This window comes from Lygodium microphyllum, chromosome 13, assembly GCF_053477565.2.
Source record: "Lygodium microphyllum isolate KBCC chromosome 13, Lygodium_microphyllum_v1.1.10, whole genome shotgun sequence".
NCBI lineage: Eukaryota > Viridiplantae > Streptophyta > Polypodiopsida > Schizaeales > Lygodiaceae > Lygodium > Lygodium microphyllum.
Window position 1 is genome coordinate 134,084,324 of NC_141147.1, and position 26,664 is coordinate 134,110,987.

The 26,664-nt window shown below is 44.7% G+C and overlaps 1 protein-coding gene across 4 annotated transcripts in view; it reads right to left on the bottom strand.

Annotated features, from left to right (window-relative positions):
- Positions 1-17,031, bottom strand: part of MAD1 (mitotic checkpoint family protein) — a 204,084-nt gene extending 187,053 nt beyond the window's left edge. For 2 of the 4 annotated variants that reach the window (XR_015692953.1, XM_087691791.1), the window contains exon 1: positions 16,745-17,029. Coding sequence is in view for 2 of the 4 variants with exons in the window: in XM_087691791.1 (XP_087547917.1) it covers positions 16,745-16,936 (192 nt within the window). In the remaining 2 variants the exon portion in view is untranslated. Of the gene's footprint in view, positions 1-16,744 lie in introns of all 4 variants that reach the window. The other 2 variants (XR_015692954.1, XM_087691792.1) reach the window with 2 other exon arrangements.
- Between the last annotated feature and the right edge of the window lie 9,633 nt (positions 17,032-26,664).

The following is a 26,664-nucleotide window of genomic DNA, read 5'->3' on the forward strand; positions in this document are numbered from 1 at the left end:
CATGCTGCAAAAAAAATTTAAATGATGATCGACTTTGGCATGCCATGAAACTTAAACACATGCTACAAAAAAAAAGTGTGCCATATAATTGGTCTTTATCTTCTTCCTCATCAAAATAAAATGGACATACTTACTAAACCTGCAAATACTAGTCCATATCCTATCATTCCCTGTAAATATCCTAGGAAGCTTAAAGATAAAGTCCATAGCAATGCTCTTCCAAGGTCTATCTAGAATAGGCAAGGGATGCACTAAACCTAGCATCTTTTGCCTATCATACTTCACTTTTTGATATACAATGGATGTCCTAACAAATTGCTCAACATGTCTCAAAGAAGGCCAATAAAAGAAATGCTCCATTGTTTTAACACGAGTTCCAAAGCTAGCACCCATTGTGGTACTTTTTATCTTCAATTGCAAATGGATCAAGTACAATTGAGATTCTCTAATCTCTTCCACTAAGCTAAGTGTAACTCACTGCTATAAGCAACCAGCAAACCTCCAAACCAATTTGCCCCTTGGTCTGCTCAAGGATTAGTCTTCACCTTGTTCCTTGCAAGACAAATTAAGCCTCAAACATTCTGATACTTCTTTATCTTCAATTGCAAATGGATCGAGTACAACTGAGATTCTCTAAACTCCTTTGCTAATCCAAGTATGACTCACTATCATTAACAACGGACAAGCCTCCAAACCAATTTGCCCCTTGGTTTGCTCAGGGATTGCACTTCATTCTACTCCTTACGAGAAAAATTAAAGCCCCAAACTTGAGATTGGCTAGCTCGCCTCTTTAACCTCCTTGAAATTCTTTAAAATCAGCTACTAGAATTCAAGTCCTAGACTCTCAATTCTAAGCATGCATCCTGAGGCAACTATCAAAACCCATTGCCATCATAGAGTCTTATGATTTAGCATAGCTCATGACCAATGCTATAGACCGTCCTACAACTCATGACGCCTCCAAGCTTTTTGCTGATGAGAAAGCTGAGTTGATCAAGGTACAAGCACATTGGAATAAACTAAATGCCCACATCTGCTCTGTCCTCTTTCTCTCTTACACTCCAGTTGTTATAGCTCACATTGAGCATTTGACAATTGCTTGGGAGATGTGGCTGGAATTAGCATGTCAATACGCTTTGGCAATTGCAAATGCAAGTCCACAATGCAAGGAAGGTGATTATCTTAGAGGACATGGCGATGACTTTTCTTTTACAATTACTGCCTCGATTTGGTGCATTCTATTCTGCTAAAACCAGCCTTTCTTCTTAGAAAGAGTGGTGATAACCTAATTTAACACTAATTACAGCAAGTATAAAATTCACATAAACTGAAAATGCAAACGTTATCACTTAAATCTTGGTTATTAAATAACCTGCTGGTCCCAAAGTTGCCGCCCCTTGCGGTATTTCTTTAACTTTTATTGCAAATGGATGGAGTACAACTAAGATCCTCTGATCTCCTCTGATAATCCAAGTGCCACCTGCTGTCAAAACTAACCAGCAACTCTCCAAACCAATATGCCCCTTGAATTTCTCGAGGATTGGCCTTCACCTTGCTCCTTGAAAAACGAATTTAACCCCAAATCTAATATTGGCTGGTTGGCCCCTTGAATCTCCTTGAAATTCCTAAATTTCAATTGCTAGAATTCAAGTCCTAGGCCCTCAATTCTGAGTACATATCTCAAGGGGCTGACAAACCCTAACTTATAGCAAAGATTTTTCAATATCTCCACCTTTGATGGCTCAACTGGCTGGATTTTAGTGAGATAACTTAAGAGATGGCTAGGGGATGAGAAAAAATGATGTAGAGAGAGAAACTTCAAAGTTCCAAAGCGAGAAATGATGAAAAATTGTTGCTGCCTTGCTCAAACAACCATGGAAGCTATCACTTAGGACCACCAAAAAGACAATTGCCCCCTCTTGTATGCTGTCACCTCTTGTATACTGTCACCTACACTTGAAGGACCTTGGGCTGCTATCACCTATACCTGGAGAGCTCCAAACTACTATCACCTACTCTAGAACTAATCCCCAATAGCTACAAATCACGTTAGCAACATCTCCTTGTTCTCTAACAACCTCCTCCTCTCTCAAAATGGTTGGAGTAGAATTCCACCAATACCAAAAACGTTTTTCCTACTTACATGGGCAAGTTTTGCCAAGTCGTAGCCTTCTAATCCCATTATCCAATTTATTAAATAATTTTTATCTAAAAATTGATTTAATAATACTTTAGTGCCCAAAAAAATAATTCCACCAACCAATAATTAAATTGGCTAGACCAATTTGTCTCCCAAGTATCCCTAAGCAATTATTGGCCCTTGGACTGGCATTAATTAATTAATTAATACCTAGTCTCTAATGTCACCAATGACATCAGGGACCAGTGACATTAGGGGGCCAATAAATTGGTCTAGGCCGAAAAATGACACCAAGTACTGCCTAGAATCTATCAAACATAACTTATTACAACTTTTGTCTTTGGCAACAACTAGCATCTCGAGGTTGTGGATCCCACACTGTGAAATAATTGATGTGCATCTCACATGTGCAAGTCACATTGCACATTTGATTAACTTTTAATCAAATACTATGCAAAGCAATAGAATTTCTTATCCTCCTAACATCCACCTTGATTGCCTCAACGCAAACACATACCCTTAAGTGGAAGGAGTTAGTTTCAATGGTCAAAAGGGAAAGAACAACAACAACAACAAGATGATGAACAAAAAGATCGAGCAAGATAAAGCCAAGGAGTTTATTTGTCACATTTGTGACAAGACACGTCATTGGAAGAAGGGTTGCCCCAACAAGGACAAGGACACCAAGAAGGAGAAAACTACAAAGGACTTCAAAGCAATGGCTACTCCTTCATTGGTTGCCTTCCTCCATTTGGAGGTGATTGAGAATGCTCCTCCAACTATCTCTAATGAAACGAAGTTGGCTCCCTAACCTCGTGAGTGGATTGTAAACAGTGGCACTTCCTACCATATGACTCCTTTAGATGGTATTGCCCGTATGAATCTGATGCATGGACAAATTCTCATAAGTGCCAACTCTTTTGTTCCTATCAAGGGTAAAGGTGATCCTACGCAGCTAATTCCAGACGGGCAAGGTGGTGCCCACACATCAGGAGTTCTCTATGTGCCACGATTGGAATATCATCTTTTAGTGAGCAACATTTGTGCTCTTGATCTTATGGTTGAGTTTAATAAGGACTCCTTTTGAGTTCTTAATGGCGATTCTCAACAAGTTCCTTGTGCAAGTCGTGCAAAGAATAAAGTGTATAACATGTGGACCTCATCAACCCTTAGTTCTCTTCTTTTCTCTTCTCAAACTCAAACTGCGAGCTATGGCATGCTCAATTTGGCCACCTCAACTACAAGGACCTTCGAAAGGCAAGACATGGTTAGCTTGTGCGTGGATTACCAAAGATTGGGATGAACCACCCACCATATATGTCTTACATTGGTGGCAAGCAACATATAGACGTGATTCCTAGCACGGCTTCACACGGCTAAGCAACCCTTGGAGCTTGTTTCAACGAACTTATATGGACCCATGCAAATGGAGTCCCTCAAGGGGAGTTTATAATTTATGCTCATTGTTAATGATTTTAGCAAGATGACATGGGAGTACTTCTTGAAGTTGAAGTCTCAAGCATTCTCACACTTTAAGGATTGGTTGATCTTCAAGGAGAACAAGTTTGGTAGAAAAATCAAGACCGTAAGTTCTGACAAAGGAGGGAAATTTGTCTCCAACAAGCTAATCAAGTTTTGTGCAAATCGCGCCATTCACCAAGAGTTTGCCAACACAAGCACACCTCAAGAGAATGGCATATTGGAGCAAAAGCATCACAATGTGATCCAGATGGCGTGGACTAGGAGCATGGGCAAACACCTCAGTGTCTATAGCCCCAAGCAATAGCCACCGCTATCCACATCCTTAATCAATCCCCTACATCGGCCATGGCACCTTTTACGGCTTGCTTTGGTCAAAAGTTGAATATGTCTTATTTTAGGATATTCAAGTGTGATGCTTATGTTCACATCCCAAAGAAACACAGGGATAAGTTTGAGCCAGCTTCCAAAAGGCATTGTTCGTGGGTTATAGTTCGTAGTCCTAGGGATACAAACTTTATGGCCCGACCTACAACTCGAATTGCTACCATTAGGGCCATTCTAGCCTTAGCCAACTATAGGAGATGGCCGATTTATCAACTTTATGTGAAACCTGCATTCCTTAATGAAGATTGAAGGAGAAGTTCTATGATGAGCAGCCTTTTAATTTTTCCTCATCAAATAGCAAAGAGTACAATTTAAAGAAGACCCTTTGAAACCAGCTTTTCTTTTGTGGAGGGGTGGTAATAACTTGATTATGACTTAATTACAGCAAGCAATAATTAATGAAATACTGAAACACATATTTACCAATCAATCTTAGGCACACCCTATTGGCCCCAAAACTAGCATCCCTTTTGGTATTTCTTTATCTTTAATTGCAATTGAATTCAAATACAATTGGATTCCTTCAATACCCTTCACAATTCAAAAGTCACTTGCTGTCAACAATGACCAACAAGTCTTCAAATTGATTTGCCCCCTGATTTGCTCAGGCAATTGGCCTTCACCAACTCCTTGGGAAATAAAATTTGTCCCAAATGTGAATGTTGCATGGTCCCTCACTTAAATCTTGCTACGAATTAATTCTTTAACCCTAAAAATTCAAGTAGACTTCAATCTTCTCACATGCTTCCTGAAGTTACTGTGAAACCCTATTTTTGCTGTAAAGTAGGGTTTACAACAAAGAAAAATGTAATTTCTCAGCCTTTGTGGATTAGAATGCTGAGATCTTCAAAGTAAGGCTGGGAAATGGCTAGAGAATGAGAGAGTGCTGAATAGAGAGAAAATTCAGACTTCCATCGTGAGAAAATGGAAGAAATCAGCTATTGCCCTATCTAGACAGCCATGAAAGTTGTCTCTATTGGTGGAACACACCGAAAATGGAGTTTGTTTGGCTGAAACAACCCTTAAATTGCTGTTACCTACTACTGTATTAGCAATATTTGTCAGCTCATGTGTGAGTCTAGGCTCCCGCTGCTATTTTCTTTGCTTATTACTAGTCCAATTTACCTCTGCTGATCAGGTGCCCTATCGCCAATCATTTTCAGCCTATGTGTGGTCCACTGTTGCCTATGTTTTCAGCCCAGTGCCCTGCATTTTCAGCCTGCACCATTGCATCAGCTTGCCATCATTAGTTTGCTACACTTATTGCTCATTCACTGTGTGTACAAGCCGCTTTTACTACTTCTTGCAGTTTTTGACTGAGTTTTCATCATTTTGCAACAGTCACTCTACTTTTCTGATCTGATTTTTTGTTACACTACATGTGAACTCTCATTTTGTGAAGTCTTTGCTGTTGGTTTGGCTGTACTCTCTCTCTCCATACCTTCACTACTGGATCTTCTCTTCTTATCCTCTCCATATGGCTCCTTTGTGCACTTCTACTGATGATAAGTTACACGGACCTAACTATCTCACATGGAGTGTTGTCATGAAAGCCTAGTTTGTGCAATTGTTTGTGGAGCCATTCCACATCCTCCACGTCCTTTTCCAATACCTGAAGATTTTAATGAGGCCAACCACACGAGGAAGACTGAAGTTATGCTTGCATGGGATACGAATGATGCACATGCCTATTCTGCGCTTGTTTGATGTATTTTTAAAGAAGTTCTACCAATGGTTATCTCCTGCAGGACCTCTTCAAAAGTAAGGTCAAAGCTTCAAATGTTGTATGAGGCACCTTCCACCATGCATGCAATGACAAATTATGAACAGCTCCAATAGATGAAGTTCGAGCCTAAGAATACCATTGAGTCATTTTTGCTTCCTGTTACCCAAGCACAAGACTAGCTTTGAGACATCTCGTGGGAATAGTACTCTATAAGCTCCTCCCGAAGTTTGATGAAGTAGTGAATACCTTGAGAACATAGACATCATCTACACCTGTGAGCCACACATATGTCCTCGATATTGCTTGTGCATAAGGCATCTTTGTGTTTACAAGGGAGGCTTCCATCTCATTATGGAGGTTCCAGTCAGCAGGCTTTTGCAACTTCAAAGAGGGGCAACAAGAAGAAGTTGAAGGCCTAATGCTATCACTGTGGTCAAAAGGGACACTTGCAAAAGGATTGCAAGGAGTTAGCAGCCTCATAAAAGAGGAAAGAGTAAAAGAAGAAGTGGGATGCGGACTCCTTTGATGAGTCGTCCTCTTCTCCGACTACGACTTTGATCCTTTGGCCAAGGAGAAGTCCCAGGCACGAAAGGGATTTGCTTCTTCAAATTGAGGGAAGGGCTTGGTAGCTCGTTCCTCTGCTACTTTCTAACCTAGGTGATGCGGTCATTCCTTAAGACTCTCCGATGCCAAAGAGTAAGTGTGAGAGGGTGGTAAGATGGGATAGGTGAACCTCATCTATACAAGCATACCAATGCACAGGTTCCAAAGAGGGACATCCCTGAAGGCTGACACATCAAGCAAAGTCTAGCAAGTTCAAATCCTAGAGCTAGGATTGACATGCAAGTTCATGATGGGCCCGTATTTAATAGAGCGTGAGATTGGCTCCTAGTCTTGTGCTCACATGAGGGGACACTTTGGCAATCTAGCCAAAGGCTAAGAATCCATGGTCACATATATTGAGCAACATTTTTTGAAGGATGGTCATGGATGGCACTGCAAGACATTGATGAGGGACACAGAGACACGCTATGGTTCTTCTCTATTTTCAAGAGTTGGTACAATCAGCATCAACATTAGGTTCTCTTTGAGGCACCTTGGTGGTGGCTCGATCACCCACTGCTTGTATCCATGGTTCTATTCTAGTGGTTCTATGTTATATGGACTATGATGAGTCGCTTTCCTTGTATCATTGTATTATATTAGATCACCCATGATCTAAGAGAGGGTGATAGCAATATCGTCAACTCATGCGTGAGTGTGTGCATGCCATTTACGGCTAGGCACATTATATTAATACTAGCTGACCAACACTTATTTAAGGCCTATTTCATGCCTATATATGGAGGCTCCTCAATCACCACGTGGACTTCCTATTGGAGAGAGGAGCCAGTGCCAATGCCCACATAGCTAGTGACTCACTTGTGTTTGGTATATGGATTCCATTTCCCGAGCATTCTTCTGAGTTCTTTTCTTTGTAATGTTCTCTCTTCTATCTTGTGTTAGATAGTTTATTTCAGCATTTGTTTATACTTTCATTACTACATCACTTCTGACATACTATAGTCTCTTTAGGTCATGTCACCAACTCCCAGAGGGTCTCTTGCTAGCTCAAAATGGCCTATCGACTATTGTAGTAGCTATGGCAGCCTTTTCTCCGTCTCTCTCAACTTGCACAAGGCTAGAACGCCCCCCCTCCTCTCTCTCTCTCTCTCTCTCTCTCTCTCTCTCTCTCTCTCTCTCTCATCCTCAAAAACGTCTTTCCCACTTGCATGGGCAAGTTTTGCCAAGTGGCAATCTTCTAATTCCATTTTCCAACATTATCAACATCATTAAATTACTTTTCAACTTTAAATTTTTAAAATTAATTTAATAATTACTTTAATACCCAAAATTTTAGTCTGACCAACCAATAATTCAATTGGCTAAGCCAATTCATCTCCCAAGTGTTCCTAAGTCTTCTTTAGGCCCCAAATTGGCATTAAGTACCATTAAATACTAAATCCCTAGTATCACTACAATTGACACTTATGGCTATAAAATGTCTTAGACCAATATCTGGCACCAAATACCACCCAACATTTATGCAACATTACTTAAGACAACTTTTACCTTTGGCATCCACTAATTTCCTCGGTCCTTGACTCGTAAATATGAAATAATCTCAAGTGCACTTCACATGTGCAACACATACTCAAACATTTGATTATAGATTAATCCAAATGTTGAGTAAAGCAAACAAAATTTCACATCCTCATGACACCCTTTATGGCCTCAAACAAGCTCTATGTGCTTGAAATGAGAATATAGACTCGTTCCACCAAGGCAAGTTAGGATATCAGCATTCCTCTTCCGATCCCCAATTATATGTCCACCCCTCAACTGGAGGGCACACATTATTCGTGCTTTATGTGAATGATCTCACCTTAACACGTGACGAAGCACAAAAGGTCAAGCAAACAAGGGAGGCACTATACAAGATGTTGAAGATTATGGATATAAGCCTTCTCGACTTCTTTCTAGGTCGTAAGATTTGGCAAACTCCAAGGGGAATTTTAATCTCCCAAAAGCTTTACATGCAAGAGCTTTTGACTATGTTTGAGATGGAGGGGTGTAAGGCTCTTTCTAGTCCCATTGATCTAAACTAAAAGACTACAGTCCATACAACTTCACCACCAATGGATACTATACGCAATTGATTGGATCGATATGGCTCCTTAATACTTGGATTGATTGGTATTTTTTTGTAAATTAACTTATAGGGTTCATAAGTGAGCCCACCTGGTTCATTGGCAGGGCTACTATGAGGATTTTGCAGTTCCCAAGGGAAACCCTCAACCTAGGTATTTATTATCCAGCAAATATACAAGATCCAACCTTGGTTCTATATGGCTCAATGGATTCAAATGGGGCTAGAGATGTTGACCACCAGATGTCAAAAATAGTATATTGCTTCACTTTGGGTGCAGCTACTATCTCTTGGAGTAGCAAGAAGTAGCCCATTGTTGCCCTCTCGTCTATAGAGACAGAGTATCAAGTGACATCTTCTACAATATGTGAGACAATGTGACTTCGGCAACTATTAGGAGAGCCTGGATGTCCTCAAATAGGTCCTACTATAATACATTGCAACAATAAGAGTTGTATTGCTTTGGCACAAAATCCTGTATTCCATGCTAGGTTGAAGCATATTGCAATACAATACCGTTTCACTCATGAGAACATCTTGGATGAGACCATTGATGTGGTTTATTGCAAGGCGGAGGACAAGACAACTTAGCAAATTTGTTTGCAAATGCTTTTCCTCAAACTATTCTTCGACAACACTCCGAATCCCTAAGCCTTATGCCCCGTCCATGATCTAAGAGGGGATGTTAGATATTTATTCATCCCTTGGATAGGAATCGGCGGGTTACTATTGTATAGTTAGCACTCTCATGCACAATTACGCATTTCTTATTTATGAATTCGATTAGCTCGATGCAGTCTACAAGTTATTTCTAGCTTTATCAAGGAGTCGGGCAAGCTAGACAAGTTGTGCAGATTGTTGGGCAACATTTTTTGGCATTATTTTATTTAGCAATTGCTATTTTGGCAGCAATCCTGATTATTCTATTGCTATTTTTCTTGCTTATTTATAGGCAGCCTACCTCAATCATAATTCACTTGTCACTTCAAGTCGTGAGAGAGATCGGCTCTTCCGGAGATACATTCAATAACCCGTGTATACATCTCCCTTCTTCATTTCAGCATTCATCTACTGCAGATTTTTGTGTTTTATTGTCTCTTTTCTCTCCCCCTCTTCTCTCGTGTTCATTTGCTTTTAGTCCGATCGTGTGCTTCCACATTCACTACACTTTACCAAGAACCACACTAAGAGAAACCCTAAGAGTAACCCTAATCTAGTGTAGATGGCCCTAAACACAAGGTCATGAAGCCTCAAAGCTGCTTCATGACATCACCCATCTACTACAATTGATCGCCCATGATCTGCAACAATCCACCAAGATGTTGCCAACCAGCTTACTACATTTTGCAACTAGTACCCTTGGAAGTTGCTTCTCCATCACCATCAACTACAAACAACTATATTTCACTCCCTTCATCGAGCAATGCTAACATTTTAAGCCATTTAGTCATCACTAACTCCTTGTTCTCACCCCTCAAGCTTGATCCTAGAGAGACAAGGTATGAGGCCATTGTATCATCATTTGATTTCATTCATCATTCTTCCATTCCCTATGTTTATGAGTTCATTCCATGTTAGTGTTTGTCGTACACTATTCTCTCCACTACAAACCTTGCTGTTTATTTACGTTTTGCTCCTAATTGGCTTTCACAAGGGGGGGGCCTTTGTCAAGATGGCTAAAGGCAAGGAATCCTTGGTCATAATATGCTTCGATAAGATTGTTCATCACAAGCAAATAGATTTTCTGCTTTCTTTGATCAGCGTTCAAATACAATCGACACATTGACTCACACTCAAAGGTGCATCCTGTTAGCCTGCTCTTATTCAGTCTCAGTCTGTCATCTCCTGGTTGTGAGCTCCTATCAAAGTCTGACAGGAGACAGAGGAGCTCTATCAGTGTGTTTTTAGGCTGCTTTAGTCAGCATGCAGCCTTGGGCATTTTACAGCCCAATCTGGGCTGTTTCTAGGCTGACTGCCCATTATTTTGGGCAGTCGGACCAGATCTGGCCATAGTTTGGCTGGTCGGCCAGTTTGCTGGCTGGGGGCTATTTATAGCAGCCCCCCCAGTCAGTCCAGCATTCACTCTCTGCAGGTACAGCACTGCTTCCTCCGTCTCCGTTTCCGGCATTGGTGCTGCCTCTGCTTCCAATCTGTCCTGGTTCCCTCACTAACGCTCCGAGCTGCGTGCAGGGACTGTTCTGTCCATTCCAGTGTATTCAGCATTCATCTCAGTCAGTGCAGACTTTCTTCCTTCATTCTCTGCTTCCTCTCTCCTCTCCTCTGTGTTCGTGTTCTTCTTTCGCTGCGCACTCTCACATGGTATCATCGCCTGATTGAGAGCACGGAGGACGAGAGAAATACCTTACCGCTGCTGCCCACAGTTCCACAACAGCCAGGCGATTGCTTCAGGCGGCTGCCAACAGGTCCATTCCAGCCAGGCGACTGCATCAGGAGGCTGTACAGCCTGCGTTTGCTGTACACAGGGGCTGCCACGTCATCCAGTGACGCAGCAACCCTGCGTTTGCTGCCAGGCAACCTCTTCTACTGCAGGGCGACCTTCCTACAGCCTGCCTTTTGCTGCTCTGCAGGTCGCTTCTACCCCCGGCTGCTCCTTTCCTGCAGGCGACCTTTGTCTGGGCTTGTTCCTGGTGCTGGTGGTCTCGATTCTAGTGTTCGACATCAGATCTATTTGCGTTTTGCAGATCCAGGTGTTTGTAGGCACTCTCTGCCTGCGTCTTGGTGGTTGGTGACCACATTGCTGGTCCTATTTCGTCAGCGGCACAACTTTCTTTGGTATTTTGCAGATTGGAAGATGTCTTACCAGTTTTCAGGCTTTGAAGACTCAGAGGATGAGCTTCCTTCTCATCATTCCTCTGAGCAGAGGCGGGACTATCGTGAAGTTCGACATCGGGAAGACCCTCCTCGCACTCGTCCTTCTTCAGTCCATGCATCTCAGGGGGTTCCATCTACTGCGAAGGTTTCTTCAGTGAAGACTGCATCAGATGTGCGGATGCCTTCCTTGATTCCCTCTATCCAGGTGCCAATTCTCCCTTCCTTTCCGAAGGAAGACAAGTTGGATGGTTCCAACTATTCCCTATGGTCATGCAAGGTGGCTTGCATCCTTGATACCTTTGATCTATGGGAGCTTGTTTCTTCGCCCATCGACCGACCCCCCGTGAATTCATCCGATGGCACCTCTATGGACCGTGCAGCCTTATGGGATAGGCTCAACTCTAGAGCCCGTTCTTTTCTTTTTATGAGTCTCCATGATTCTGTTCTTGTACATGTTCACAGATTAAAGACCGCGGCGGAAGTATGGACAAAGCTTGCGTCTTTGTATCAGCACAAGACATTTGCCCACAAGATTTCCCTGGAGAAGAAGTTGCGGATGCTCAGTCTTGATGGTTCTTCTTCCATGAAGGAGCACATCACGAAGATGGAGGATATGCGAGGCGAGCTAGCCTCTCTTGGTCGTCTGATATCGTCTGAGGATATGGCGATGATTCTGTTGACTCAGCTGCCATCACCCCGTTATGATGTCTTCTACACCGGCCTCATCACTTCGAGGACCTGTGAGACTCTCCTATGGGAGGAGCTTTCCCCGCTTGTCTTGGAGCATGACGAGCGACTCAAAGAGGTGGGAGCCAGTGGCTCCACCAAGGCATTTACGGCTTCCACAGGTGGTGGCAAGAAGAAGAAACAAAAGAAGGAGAAGGCCAAGGACAAGAAGGATGCGAAGGAGAAGAAGCCCAAGTGTCCCTATTGTGGGAAGGGCACTCATCCCGAGGAGAAGTGTTGGCAGAAGTGTCCCCATTTGAAGCCTAAGGAGAAGGACTCGAAGGCGGCCCCCGCCACAACAGAATCTGCGTTTGTGCATCTCTTTGTTGAGGAAGACACTGCCCTAGCTTCTACCACACAGGAGAAGCCTTGGCTCGTCGACAGTGGGGCATCTTCACATATGACCTTCCGTCAGGATTGGCTTCAGGATCTTCGTTCCAGAGGGGGTACAGTCACCATTGGTGACAATTCTATAGTTCCTGTTCATGGAGTGGGGACTTTACCTATGTTTTCTGACAGGCGGTCTTCCTCTGCCAAAGTTCTCTATGTGCCTGATTTGGGTTTTAACCTATTATCTGTGCATGGTCTTACTCAGTTAGGTACCCGAGTCATTTTTACTCAGGATGCAGTCACAGTGGAGGATGCTTCTACAGGTGATGCTCTTTGGACATGTACACAGGAGGGTGGGCTTTATACGCTCACAGCCTTGGCTGCGCGGACTTCCCATGAGCTTGGGCTGCTCTGGCATGCTCGGTATGGTCATTTGAACCTCGATTCTCTTCGCCGGGCTTCTAGGAGGAAGATGGTGGAGGGACTTCCTGATTTCCCTCCTCTTCACACTTTGTGCCCTAGCTGCTTGAGGGGCAAGCAGCACCGGCAGCCTCACCCGCAGGTTGCTTCTAGGCGGGCTTCTTCTCCGCTTGAGTTGGTTCATACCGACCTTTGCGGACCTATGGGCACGGCCTCCCTTGGGAAGGCCAAGTATTTGATGCTGATTGTGGACGACTTTAGTTGTTATGTGTGGCCTTATTTCTTGGAGTACAAGAGCGAGGCATACTCCCGTTTCTGTGAGTGGCAGGTGTTTGTGGAGACCCAAACAACTTCCAAGGTTCGTGGTGTTCAAGCTGATCACGGTGGAGAGTTCACTTCTCACCTTTTCTCTCAGTTTTGCAGGGATCATGGTATTCGGGTGGAGTATTCCCATCCGAACACACCATCAGAGAATGGTGTGGTGGAGCGTGCGAATCGGACCATGATTGAGATGGCCCGATCTATGCTGGAGCATAGAAGTCTTCCTCATTTCCTTTGGGGTGAGGCGGTGGCTACAGCGGTGCATATACGCAACCGCTCTCCGACTTCGGCATTACAGGACATGACTCCATATGAGGCTTTCTTTGGGAAGAAGCCTTCCGTGTCCCATTTTCGCATCTTTGGGTGCGATGCTTTTGTCCATGTGGACAAGAAGAAGAGGAAGACGAAGTTCGACTCTAAGTCAAGAAAGCTTATCTTCGTTGGTTATAGTACGACCATGAAGGGATATCGGCTCTTCGACCCGACGACGCGGCAGGTTGAGGTGAGCAGGGATGTGATCTTTGATGAGGCTTCGGCCTCTGAGGATCCGATTGATGGTTCTATTTCAGATGTTTCTTCATCATCGACGGACCCCCCCCCCCCACCTTCTCTCCCTTCACTTCCTTCCAGGATGCCTCTTAGCACCCCCCCTATTCCTCCTCCTTCGGCTTCCCCTTTGGTGGATGTGCCTTCGTCTACTACGAGCTCTTCTACCGCCTCTTCGGGATCTTCACGGGATATACAGCCTTCTTCAGATGCGGAGGATCTACCTTCCCTCGGTGAGGGGGAGTCCCTCTCCGATTTGGGTGCTTTACAGGTTCCGGCGACCCCCCGGTCTCCCTCACAGCAGCAGGAGTCTTTCAGGATTCCTTTATGGTATCGCCGACTCATGCAGGATTCAGGTGTTACTCACTTTCCTGCTTCTTCTACAGGTCCACGTCGTTCAGCCCGTTTACAGGCCCAGCGGGACAGTTCACTATGTGTGAACTATGCTCTTATGTCACAGATTCTTCAGGATTCCGAGCCTTCCACTATGGAGGAGGCTCTTGCACAAGATATTTGGAGACAAGCTATGCAGGCCGAGCTCGACTCCATCGAGCGAAATCATACGTGGGAGCTTGTACCGCGTCCCGCGAAACGGAAGGTGATTGGTGTGAAATGGGTCTTTAAGACCAAATATCTTGCAAATGGCTCCTTGGACAAGCACAAAGCTAGGCTTGTTGCCAAGGGTTTTGCCCAGCGTGCAGGGTTGGATTACTTTGAGACTTTTGCTCCTACAGCTAGGATGTCTACCATCCGAGTGCTTTTGGCTCTTGCTGCTCACCACCGTTGGCCTGTCTATCAGATGGACATCAAGTCTGCTTTTCTGAATGGCGTTCTTGAGGAGGAGATCTATGTTTCACAGCCTCCTGGTTTTCTTGTGCAGGGGAAGGAGGATCATGTCTACAGGTTGCGGAAGGCTCTTTATGGCCTAAAGCAGGCTCCTCGTGGTTGGTACCAGCGGATTGACCGCTTCTTTCTACAGAGTGGCTTTGCGCGCTCCGCTTATGATCCCAACCTCTACTTACGGGTTGTGGATTCTCTTTCAGTGTTCATCTTGTATGTGGATGATCTTATCATTATAGGGAGCGACACTCAGCAGGTGGAGCATACACGGTCCATTCTACAGCAGGAGTTTGACATGACGGATCTAGGGATCCTTCACTTCTTTCTAGGTCTGGAGATCTATCAGATGGCACAAGGCATTTTTATCTCGCAGCACAGGTACATCTCCGAGCTTCTTTCGGAGTTTAATATGGCTGAGTGTCGGCCTATTTCATGCCCTATGGACCCTGAGTCCAAGCTTTTGACAGCTAGAGTTCCTCTTACCGATCCCACCCGTTACAAGTGCCTTGTCGGCTCTCTTATCTGGCTGCTTCACACTCTGCCGGATATCTCTTTTGTGGTGGCTTTATTGTCTTCCTTTATGCAGACTCCTACCCAGGATCACTGGCAGGCGGCCTTGCGGGTTCTTCGCTATTTGCAGGGGACTCGATCCTTTGGGATCATGTATGGAGATGGGATTACCCTTTCTGGATGGAGTGATTCTGATTGGGCAGGTGATGTGGATTCGCGACGATCCACTACAGGTTATGCTTTCACCCTTGGATCTGGTGCTGTCTCTTGGAGCAGCAAGAAGCAGCCTACTGTGGCACTTTCTTCTACAGAGGCTGAGTATCGGGCCCTATGTTCGACCGCTATGAAGGCAATTTGGCTCCGTCGCTTACTCGCGGAGATTGGCTTTTCCCAGACCGGACCTACAGAGCTGCGCGTGGATAACCAGAGTGCTCTTGCTCTGGCCAAGAACCCGGTGTTTCATGCTCGTACGAAGCACATTGAGGTTCAGTATCACTATGTTCGAGAGCGGATCGTGGATTCGGAGCTAGTGGTGGTCTATTGTCCTACGGCGGCCAATGCAGCTGATCTCTTTACGAAGCCGTTGCCTCAGGCTTCTTTGCTTCATCACATGCGGTTCTTGGGTCTTCAGACTCTCCCAGGAGTTGAGAGGAGGTGTTAGCCTGCTCTTATTCAGTCTCAGTCTGTCATCTCCTGGTTGTGAGCTCCTGTCAGAGTCTGACAGGAGACAGAGGAGCTCTGTCAGTGTGTTTTTAGGCTGCTTTAGTCAGCATGCAGCCTTGGGCATTTTACAGTCCAATCTGGGCTGTTTCTGGGCTGACTGCCCATTATTTTGGGCAGTCGGACCAGATCTGGCCATAGTCGGCCAGATCTGGCTGGTCGGCCAGTTTGGCTAGTCGGCCAGTTTACTGGCTGGGGGCTATTTATAGCAGGGCCCCCCCCCCCCCAGTCAGTCCAACATTCACTCTCTGCAGGTACAGCACTGCTTCCTCCGTCTCCGTTTCCGGCATTGGTGCTGCCTCTGCTTCCAGTCTGTCCTGGTTCCCTCACTGACGCTCCGAGCTGCGTGCAGGGACTGTTCTGTCCATTCCAGTGTATTCAGCATTCATCTCAGTCAGTGCAGACTTTCTTCCTTCATTCTCTGCTTCCTCTCTCCTCTCCTCTGTGTTCGTGTTCTTCTTTCGCTGCGCACTCTCACACATCCAACATTGGTCTAATCACCCAAGGTTGGGGTATTCATGGATGATGATCCATCTGCTGTCGTTGTTTTATGTACTATGGTCTTGGCCTCATTACATATCATGGGTTTGCCGGTCTAATGGGTGGCACGTGTTTGTGGCTTGTTGACAAGCTAGGTGGTACATTACCTGGTCTAATGGGTGGCACGTGTTTGTGGCTTGTTGACAAGCTAGGTGGTACATTACCTGCTAGCCGACCTGATCCAAGTTGTTGCCCAACCTGCTCCATTGTTCGCATTGCTTGTGGCTAGTAACAGCTTACTCCTCTCACTTTTGTATCATTTTTACCCTGCGGGCTAGATAGAGAGAGAGACAGAGAGAGAGAGAGAGAGAGCTGTATGTGATGGATTTCATTGTGCACTCTCACAATATTGAGGGTTTATCAACAGCATGCCCCACAAGTATATCCAATCCAATCATACAACTTATAACATGTTATAGAAGATCAAAATACGGCTTTAAAGTGTTTTTGCAGGACGAGATGACATGCTACTTGCCCGTGCAACGTTGAAAGATGGAATTTACAAAACCAAGCTACAAAGTTTAAACATTTATCGTACCATTTGGCGACACCGGTAGGTGCACTGCATACCGTCGGGGTCAGGCAATGCGCAGTCGAGGAGCTCGTCGCCATTGGAAGGGTCGTCCAAATGGCGAAGAGGATGGGCAAGGGCGAGGCTTTGCCCCCCCGTCGGGTCAGGGGATGATGCCGGGACACGAGACCGCTTCGAAGGAGGCGTCCTGAGCAACATATTTCCGAGGCACTAAAGGACTGACGCCCTTCCGCGACTCGAAGCTTCTTATAGCTTTAATGGCGCCAAATTAGGACGCCCGGTGGGCTTCCCTAGTGCATGTCCCTTTAGGTGTGGCATAAGGACGTATGGTTTTAGGCTAGTTACACACCAAGTAATGGACGGCCAACCCCCGCTCAGAGTGTGGGCATGCACTTTTTGAAATTCGGCACGAATATGGGCGTCATACCTTTACACGCACTTTTTGAAATTAGCCACAAGCATGGGCATCATATCTTTACACATCAAAGGGACACAGTTTGTAAAAAAAATAAAAAAGAATAAATTTATAAATCTTTTGATTGGTTGCAAATGCAAAAAGTGCACCCTTGTCCACCACTTTACAAAGTGGGCAGGGGAGACTTCCCGTCCAAAAGTGGGCGGGAAGTTCACCTGTTTAGCAGGTAAACAACAGGTCATGTCCTCTCCAGTGTGTAAAGGACTGCAACGCCAACCTTTAAATAAGTGTTTTGATTGGTCAAAGCTTACAAAGTGGGCGTCCCTTTTTTGGTGTGTGACCGGCCTTAGTATAGTGCGGGTGGAATCTAGGTGCGAAGCACTTAGTTATTTTTACTAAAATTACTAGCAACATGTAGGTGGATTCATCAACAAGAGTGTCTGACTTGTGAGTTCGTGAGGACTTGAGTTCAAACGCTAAGGGTAGCTAGCAGCCTCTACTCGTATAGGGCACTCCATGATACCATAATCATATGAATGCATTTTTAAAAATTTTACAATTACCAATATACTTTTCAATCTATAGGAGTTATTACAACACTTTGTGACATTCTTTTCTTTTCTTTTCTAATACGCAAGTGTAGTATTGTATTATATATAACATCATTAGATAGATGAATTCAACAATACAAGTTTATTCTTAACCAATTTAAAGGCACTAGTCCTTTTTGGCCAAAATGGAAGCAACCAATAATACATCATCCTTGAGATAAGTGATTACAAAGCTATGATTAGATCGGCAAATCCTATCTCTACCAAAAAGAAGTTTGTTTTGATAGTCTAGATGCCCCTAAACAACAAAACACGAAGAACAACCCATCCATATCTTATAAGTTTCCTCATTCATGTTGCTTTTATCTAAGGGAGAGTTTGCTTCCAAATTAGCTCATGCTACAAGGCAATGCCTTTCACGGTCTTCCTTAACTAATTCCAACATTGTTTAGTTTCTACACAATCCCACATAAGATATTTGATATATTGCACATATCTTGCATAAGAGCATAATGAAGAAAGCTAAAAAAAGTAATCCTATGGCTCGTAGGCAATTTGTTGGGGCTGAGACTTTCCAAAGGATCAAGTTTATCTTAAAAGAGCGAGTTGCAATCTAGATTCTCTTAAGTCTCTTTTTCCAAGTTCCAAGGGTGGCATGCTAGTCATGCTTCTTTCAGCACACATGGATTTTGGAGATTCACTTGGCACCACTTAAAGTTAGCTCTAACTCTTAGAGAGGTAACAGGTAGCCCCATGGAGGAAGTCTAACCCATCCAAGTTGAACATCTCTTCTCCATATGGGTTGTTGGCCAATTATCCTTCTTACATTCTCAAGTATCTCCATAAAAATTATCACTTGTTGCAAAGTACTTTATATCATATAATTCTTCTCCATTCTTTTACCTATTTTAGAAAAAATTATGTAATAAGTTCCAAAATGTAATCATCCCACCTTAAACAAAACAACACTAATATTAAACAAGCTCACTTTTCTATCACCAATTCAAAAGTTAAATGTCTTTGTGCTCATGCTTCCCGTTAGTAAAAGGTACTCCCACACATTTATTGGGCTCTAACACCTCACCACCAGTTAGTGTAGCTCTTCAACCTAGCACACTGTCTTAAAAGAAATAAAAGTTCTATCCCAAACATTTGTCCATCTTAGAATTTATTTAATGCATAATCCTTTTGATAAGGTAGGACATTCCCCCATTGGAAAAAAGTCATCAACAAAGGTTTTGGTTTGGGTCAAAATTGCATGGGAGAGGGAGAAGTAACCTCTCCTATACTCATCACTCGACCATTTGAAGCTTTTGAGAATGAAGTTCCGTGCATTGACAATATTTTGCACCAATTGGCACTATTTGATTTTAGCATTAGCACATTTGTAAAGAAGCATACCCCAACAATCCAACCCATCCAAAGAGTTGCAATTCCCTTTGCTTGAGACAATCCAATGTCTTAAAAAGGGCCCATGGGTTGCTTACTAACCAATCCTTTGAGAAGACCAAAAGCAATTCTAGAAGCCTTCTCTTGCAAGGACTCAAGCTCAGACTCGAGCTCAATGCCTGTTGGGGGTAAAGGCGCCTCCGCCGTGCCGCCCCATGTATTACTACACTGACAGTACCCGCCACTGCACACTGCAGGTAGCGGGCGCCCGTCACGTCACTTTATTCTTTATTCTTTTAGTGACAGTTTGAATAAAGGAAGGCCCGGTCACACATTGTGACGGTTGGAGTTCCCATTTCTTGTCTCTCTCTTTCTTGTTATTGCTCTCCCGCCATAGCTCGCGTGCAAGCTTCGATCCTTCTCACCTTTCAACTGGTATCAGAGCTTGGCATTCTCTTGCTCGAGCTCGACTCGGTGCTTCCCGACCTTCGCATCGACTCGCTTCACGCATTGGGTCTCCATCCCGGCAGCCATAGCCGACCTCTTGAGCTCCCGACTCTCCCCGGCTTCCCGAGCTCCATCCTGGCCTTCTTGAGCTTCATCAGGGCCTTGCCCTTGAGGTATTGCTTCAGCATTTGCAGGCATTTGAGTGTATTCTCAGATTGAAACAGGGCAGGAACAAAGGACAGCCACTCTTCTTGAGCTCCATAGCTCATATCTTCCCTCCCCTTTGCATTGGGCCTTCATGGCTTGGTATGTGTCTACCTTGGGCCATCATTGAGCCCCCCATTACCCCCTTTTCAGCCCATGTGGAGCAACAGCAAGTTCAGCACCAACAGGGCAGATTGCATCATTTTTTTCCAGGCTGTGAGCACTCATCTACTTCAGCTCCACACTTGGCCATTGCTTCTTGCTCTCTACCTTGATCAAGAGGGCTATAGACTTCATGTTTGATGTCATTCAAGCTTTGGGTATTGGTCTTGATCTTTCGGGGCTGATTTCTTCAGATTTGGGACTGTCATAAACTGTCATAACAGGCTGAAAACAGGGCAGCACCATTGGCATTAGCATTTGTTGCTTATACTCCATTCCGGTTGTGCTATTTGATGCCCGTATGCGGTCTACATGATGCCTAGTGCCTTGGGAATGTATGCACATGATTATGCCATGATTTTGGCTTGAAATATTGGCTGATTTGGGACTGTTATTTACTATTATACAGTGCTGGAAACAGGGCAGCCACACTTGGCATTGGCATTTAATGCTTATACTCTACTCCGGTTACCTTGTTTGATGCCCGTATGCGGTCTACTTCCTACCCGGATGTATTGGGGATGTATGCATTTGGTTTGACCATGATTTTGGCTTGAATTTGGGGCTGAAATCTACTGTTTAGAACAGTAAATACATGCTGGAATAACAGTGGGCTGAAGCTACTTTACATGCTTTGGCACTTACCTACCGATACCGGATGTATGCTTTGAGCTTTGGCATGATATCTCTGACATTTGGGGACGACTTGGAGCATATGTATGAGATTATGGGATGCTTTTGAGCTTCGCATTAGCTCCGTCTTCACTGGCATTTGGACCGACTCGGCATGCTCGTGGACCGCCTATGCCTCATGTCTCTGCTTGACAGTTAGGCTTTTGCATTACATGCTTTGGTTCGTGACATATGCTATTTGGTTCGTGTATGCCATACCGACATTTGGAGCTTGGATTTGGATGTATTTGAGCATTCCCGGCTTACTTGATCACTGATCTTGGTTGCTATTTGGATGTCATTGAGTTGACCGAGAGCTTATTTGGGCTTATGTATTGCTTCATGGTTAATACGACCGGTGCTTCATGTATGTCATGCTCTCTCGGATGCGCTTGATGCATTGACAGGGTCACTTATCACTGGTGCTTTCTCTTGGGTTGTTTGAGCTTCTGAGCTCGCTTTGTACGCCTTTTGTGCCAGTGGGAGCATTTTACATGCTTTCTTGACCTTTGACAGTTGCATGCTATTGGAGCACTTACATGTATTTGAAGCAGTTTATGTCTTGAGCAGATACCTATTTGTGTCAGGTTTTGGCAGTTACAGGAACACTTTGCCTAGAGTGTCTGGGGGTGTGCCTTTCACTGGCAGATGTTATTTTGACATGCTTGGTGTTGAGCTCATGTTCTTTTCACTGTCATTGGCCTTGCTTATGTCCGTTTCATGCCGGCTTTGGACCTAGCATTGTTTGCTTGACATTGGATCCTATTTTGGGACAGTTTGCTCTCTAGACTGCATACCTGCAATTTATTACAGCAACCAGTTATTGGTGGACTGAGGTGTACTTTTCATGCTGAAATATCCTGATTTGGTGTACCGCACCTAGTACTAAGTGGGCAGCAACTTTTGGCACACTTTGCTCACCCTTTGGACCCCGTTTTGGTCATTTTTGGGCAGTTTCTGCAGTAAAACAGCAAGCAGTTTTGGACTGTTTGGGCATTTCCAGCCTGCATAATGGCGTCATCTTCGCATGATAGTGCCATCTTTAACATTACAAAGTTGGATGGTACCAACTACTCTTACTGGAAGAGTCAAATATGGCAGGTTTTGGTGCAGAAATCTCAGATTAAGCCACTTCGGTTGAGTGGGGAGCAGCCTGAAACTATGGACATTGACGACTGGCTTGAACTTGATGAGCTATGCAAGTCCACGATTGTATTGTCTCTCACTGAACAGGTACATTATAATGTATTTGAGGAAGCACAGAGTGCATGGGATCTATGGAATAAGATCAAGAATCTTTATGATAAGAAAAGTCCGGCGAGTCAGATGTACTGGTTGAAGCAGCTTATGGATCTGCGCATGAAGGATAATGCGACTATGTCTGCTCACTTGAGCCAATTCCATGCTATACTGAAGAACCTGACTTCGCAGGATATCACCTTTGGAGAGGAAGTAACTCCTCTTTTCTTGCTTGGAACTCTGAATGAGTCATGGGATGTATTCCGCACTGCTCTTTGTGCCTCTAGTGCTACTCTAAAATTGGCAGATGTTGAGAGTGCTCTTCTTCAGGAAGAGGTGAATCGCAAAAACTTGGATGCCTCTCGTGGTAGTCATGCTTTGACAGTTAGAGGCAGGAATGACAGGTATGACCGTGGTAATGGCCGAGGCCGTGACTCGCAGAAGGGTCGGTCTAAATCTCGTGGTGGCAAGTCGCGTAGTAAGTCGCGTGGGCGCAATGCAAATGTCACTTGTCATCATTGTGGGAAAAAGGGCCATATTAGACCACAGTGTCATGAGTTGCGCAATGAGAAGCGCAAGGATAAGGGGAAAGATAAAGTGCAGGAGAAGTCCTCTGATCGCAGCATAGTACCTGCGAAGTCCAACGTCAAGATTGAGGAAATTAATGTCACGCAGACTGAAGAGTCCGATGGTGGTGATGAGTTTATACTTGCAGCTAGTTCTTCTGATGCTTCACACTTGACTGAGACACCGAGTATGTATGCACAGTGCTGGTTATTGGATTCAGGTGCGTCCTTCCATGTGACGCCTTACCGTGAGTGGTTTCACTCTTACCGTACTGTATCTGGATCAGTCAAACTTGGAGATGACAGGTCTCTTGATATTGTGGGCTGTGGAGATATTCAGTTGCAGTTTTCCACTGGCAGTTCCTTTTTGCTCAGGGATGTACGTCATGTACCTACGCTTACGCGTAGTCTTATGTCTGCAGGACAGTTGGATGATGCAGGATTTCATGTCTGTTTTGGGGATTCTACCTGGAAGATTACCAAAGGCAGACTTGTGCTTGCTAGAGGCGCCAAGGCTGGCAGCCTCTATCCTCTTGTTGTATCTGGGTCTTCTGTAGACCATGTTTTGGCAGTGGGCTCTATCCCACATGTATCACTTTGGCATGCCCGTTTGGGGCATATGTCTTTGAAAGGAATGAAAATGTTATCTGGTTTGCAGTATCTTCCGCCTTTGGATTATGCATGTTTTGACTCGTGTGATCATTGTCTTTATGGTAAGCAGAATAGGTCTATGCATAAGAAATCGGGTAGGCCACGCATGAGTGAGCCCTTGGCATTGGTACATTCCGATGTTTGTGGGCCTATGCCTTGCATGTCTATGGGTGGCGCGAAGTACTTCGTTACCTTCATTGATGATTTTTCTAGGAAAGTGTGGGCTTATCCCATAAAGCAGAAGTCCGATGTCTTGGCAGTTTTTCAGAGATGGCTTGCTCTTGTTGAGAACCAGACTGGGTATAGGCTGAAATGCCTTAGGACAGATAATGGGGGAGAATATGTCTCGCATGCTTTTGAGCAATTTTGTGATGACAGGGGTATTAAGCGTCAGTTGACCGCCCCTTACACCCCACCCCAGAATGGTTTGGCTGAGCGCATGAACAGGACTATTCAGGAGCGTGTGCGCTCTATGCTTAGCCATGCAGGCCTACCCCCGAGTTTTTGGGCTGAGGCAGTTAGTACGTCAGTGCATGTCATAAACCGATCGCCTTCCAGTGGATTGGATTTCCAGGTTGCAGAGGAAGTTTGGGCTGGTAAGCCACCCTCTTATGCGCATCTCCGTGTCTTTGGATGTGAGGCATTCTGCCATGTGCCCAAGGACAAGAGGAGTAAATTGGATCCAAAGAGCATTAAATGCATATTCCTTGGCTATGGTGAGTCAGGAGAGATGGGCTATCGCCTATGGGATCCGCAGGCGCGGAAAATAGTACGCAGCCATGATGTCGTCTTCCATGAAGACAAGATGCACAGGCAGCCTGAGAAGGTGGTTGAGATCCGCAGAGTGATCTTTCAGGAGGAGCCTAAAGCTCCAGCACAGCCAGTAGTACAGCCTGCAGCAGTTCCTCCACAGGGCCAGGATGTTGGACAGGCAGCAGAGCCTGCGGTGAGACGGTCTGCTAGAGATAGACGTCCACCTGACAGATTTCAGCCCTCTATGCATTATGTTTTGGTTACAGATGCAGGAGAGCCTTTCACTTATGATGAGGCTATGCGCAGGGGTGACAGTCACTCCTGGGAGAGGGCTATGCAGTCTGAGATAGACTCCCTGCATAAGAATGAGACTTGGGATTTGGTTGCCTTGCCTAAGGGCAAGAAGGCTTTGCCATGCAAGTGGGTGTACAAGCTGAAAAGTACCCCTGGACACCCCAAGCCGGCATACAAGGCTAGATTGGTAGCAAAGGGTTTTAAGCAGGAACATGGTGTGGACTTTGATGAGGTCTTCTCTCCTGTGGTTAAGATGACCACCCTGCGCTTAGTCTTGGCTTTGGTTGCACAGCTTGACTTAGATCTATATCAGATGGATGTCAAGACGGCTTTTCTACATGGGGACTTGCATGATGAGATCTATATGGATCAGCCTAAGGGCTTTGCAGAACCTGGCAGAGAGCACCTAGTGTGCAAGTTGAAGAAGAGCTTGTATGGCTTGAAGCAGGCACCTAGAGAATGGTATCATAAGTTTGATGCCTTTATGCAGTCACAGGGCTACAGCAGGAGTGCTATGGATCCGTGTCTTTACACGAAGAAAGCCCGTGATGGCAGTTTGCTTATCTTGGTACTCTATGTTGATGATATGCTGATAGTAGGGAAAGCTCATGATGAGCTAGATGCTCTTAAATCTCAGCTGAAGAAGAGCTTTGAGATGAAGGATTTGGGACAGGCCTCACATATACTTGGGATGCGCATTAAGCGCGATAGGCATCAGGGACTTTTGTATCTCTCACAGCGGGAGTACATTCATAAAGTCCTTGAGCGCTTCCGCATGCAGGACGTAAAGCCTATTGGCTGTCCATTACCTTCTTATGTGAAGGTATCACAGGCCGATTGTCCGCAGACAGATGAGCAGAGGGCCGAGATGGCCAAGATCCCTTATGCATCAGCCGTGGGCAGTTTGATGTATGCCATGATAGCCACTCGTCCAGATATTGCACATGCAGTTGGTGTTGTGGCACGCTATATGGCTACACCTGGCAGCAGACATTGGGATGCCGTGAAGGGTATCATGAGGTACCTGAAGGGCACAGCAGATATGTGTATTTGCTATGGCAGCCAGGATACAGGGGTCGTGGGGTACACTGACTCCGATTATGCAGGACATGCAGATAGTAGGAAGTCCACTTCTGGCTATGTATTCACCTATGCTGGAGGGGCTATCTCTTGGATGTCCAGGGTTCAGAAGTGTACGGCTTTGTCTACCACTGAGGCCGAGTATGTTGCAGCCACTGAGGCTTGCAAGGAGGCCATATGGTTAGGCCGTCTAGTTGCTGACCTTGGGATTGATGCTACACCTACACTGCATTCGGATTCTATGAGTGCCATTCAGTTGGCTAAGAATCCGGTCTTCCATGCGAAGACGAAACACATTGAGGTGAGGTATCACTTCATACGTGGTGTCGTGGAGGACAGGTCTGTTGACCTTGTCAAGATCTCCACTGACGAGAATCCTGCAGATTTGCTCACGAAGAGCCTCACTACTGAGCGCTTTGCCTTCCTCAGGAGGTTGATGGGCGTTGGATGAGATGTCACCTTTCCTCACCTATGTACATTTGTACTGTCTTTTCTTTTTTCTTTTCTCTCTCACTAGGGCAGATTCGCCTTTAAGTGGGAGGTTGTTGGGGGTAAAGGCGCCTCCGCCGTGCCGCCCCATGTATTACTACACTGACAGTACCCGCCACTGCACACTGCAGGTAGCGGGCGCCCGTCACGTCACTTTATTCTTTATTCTTTTAGTGACAGTTTGAATAAAGGAAGGCCCGGTCACACATTGTGACGGTTGGAGTTCCCATTTCTTGTCTCTCTCTTTCTTGCTATTGCTCTCCCGCCATAGCTCGCGTGCAAGCTTCGATCCTTCTCACCTTTCAATGCCACTATTGCTTCTAGGGGTAGTGACGATTTTCCTATAAATCGTTGGCCAGTTCCTCCTTCCATCAAACAACCAACAAAATGAATTGAAAAGAAGAAGTTCCGAAAAAAATTTCCAACACCTTCTAGCAAAGGGGAATATCTTAGTATTGAAGATCACGATGGTTATTAAGATAGCTCTAATCATTGCAATCCTTCCAACCATCTCAAGGTTAAGGTGACTTCTCCTTCTAATCTTATCTAGAAATTTAGTCAAGAGCCAATCAAAGCATTGTGCCATGGTGATCCCCAAGGTCCAAAAAAGCTTCTAAATATTTGAACAATTTTCCTTTGCTTATAGATTTAAAATCAAACGAGTCTATGGCTTCCAAGTTATCTTTTTAGTAAACTAGATTTTCTTAGTCTTATGTTTGCTAATGATTGAACCAAAAAGAGTTACAAACTCTTCATAAGTACTCATAGTTCATTTCTAAAATCACATTCAATAGCAATAATATTATTGGAGTTGTCATCTATAAACATGTGAGACATGAACACTTGATCATTCAGAAGAGGCAAACCTTTAAGCTAGATTGTACTTTATAATCATATGATACACGAGTGGTTGTGTGACCAGAGAAAATAACAATGATGCCAAGGGGAAACATTGGTAAATAGATCTCTTAAGATCAAACAAGTGAATAAAGTATCCATTGATATTGATCATTC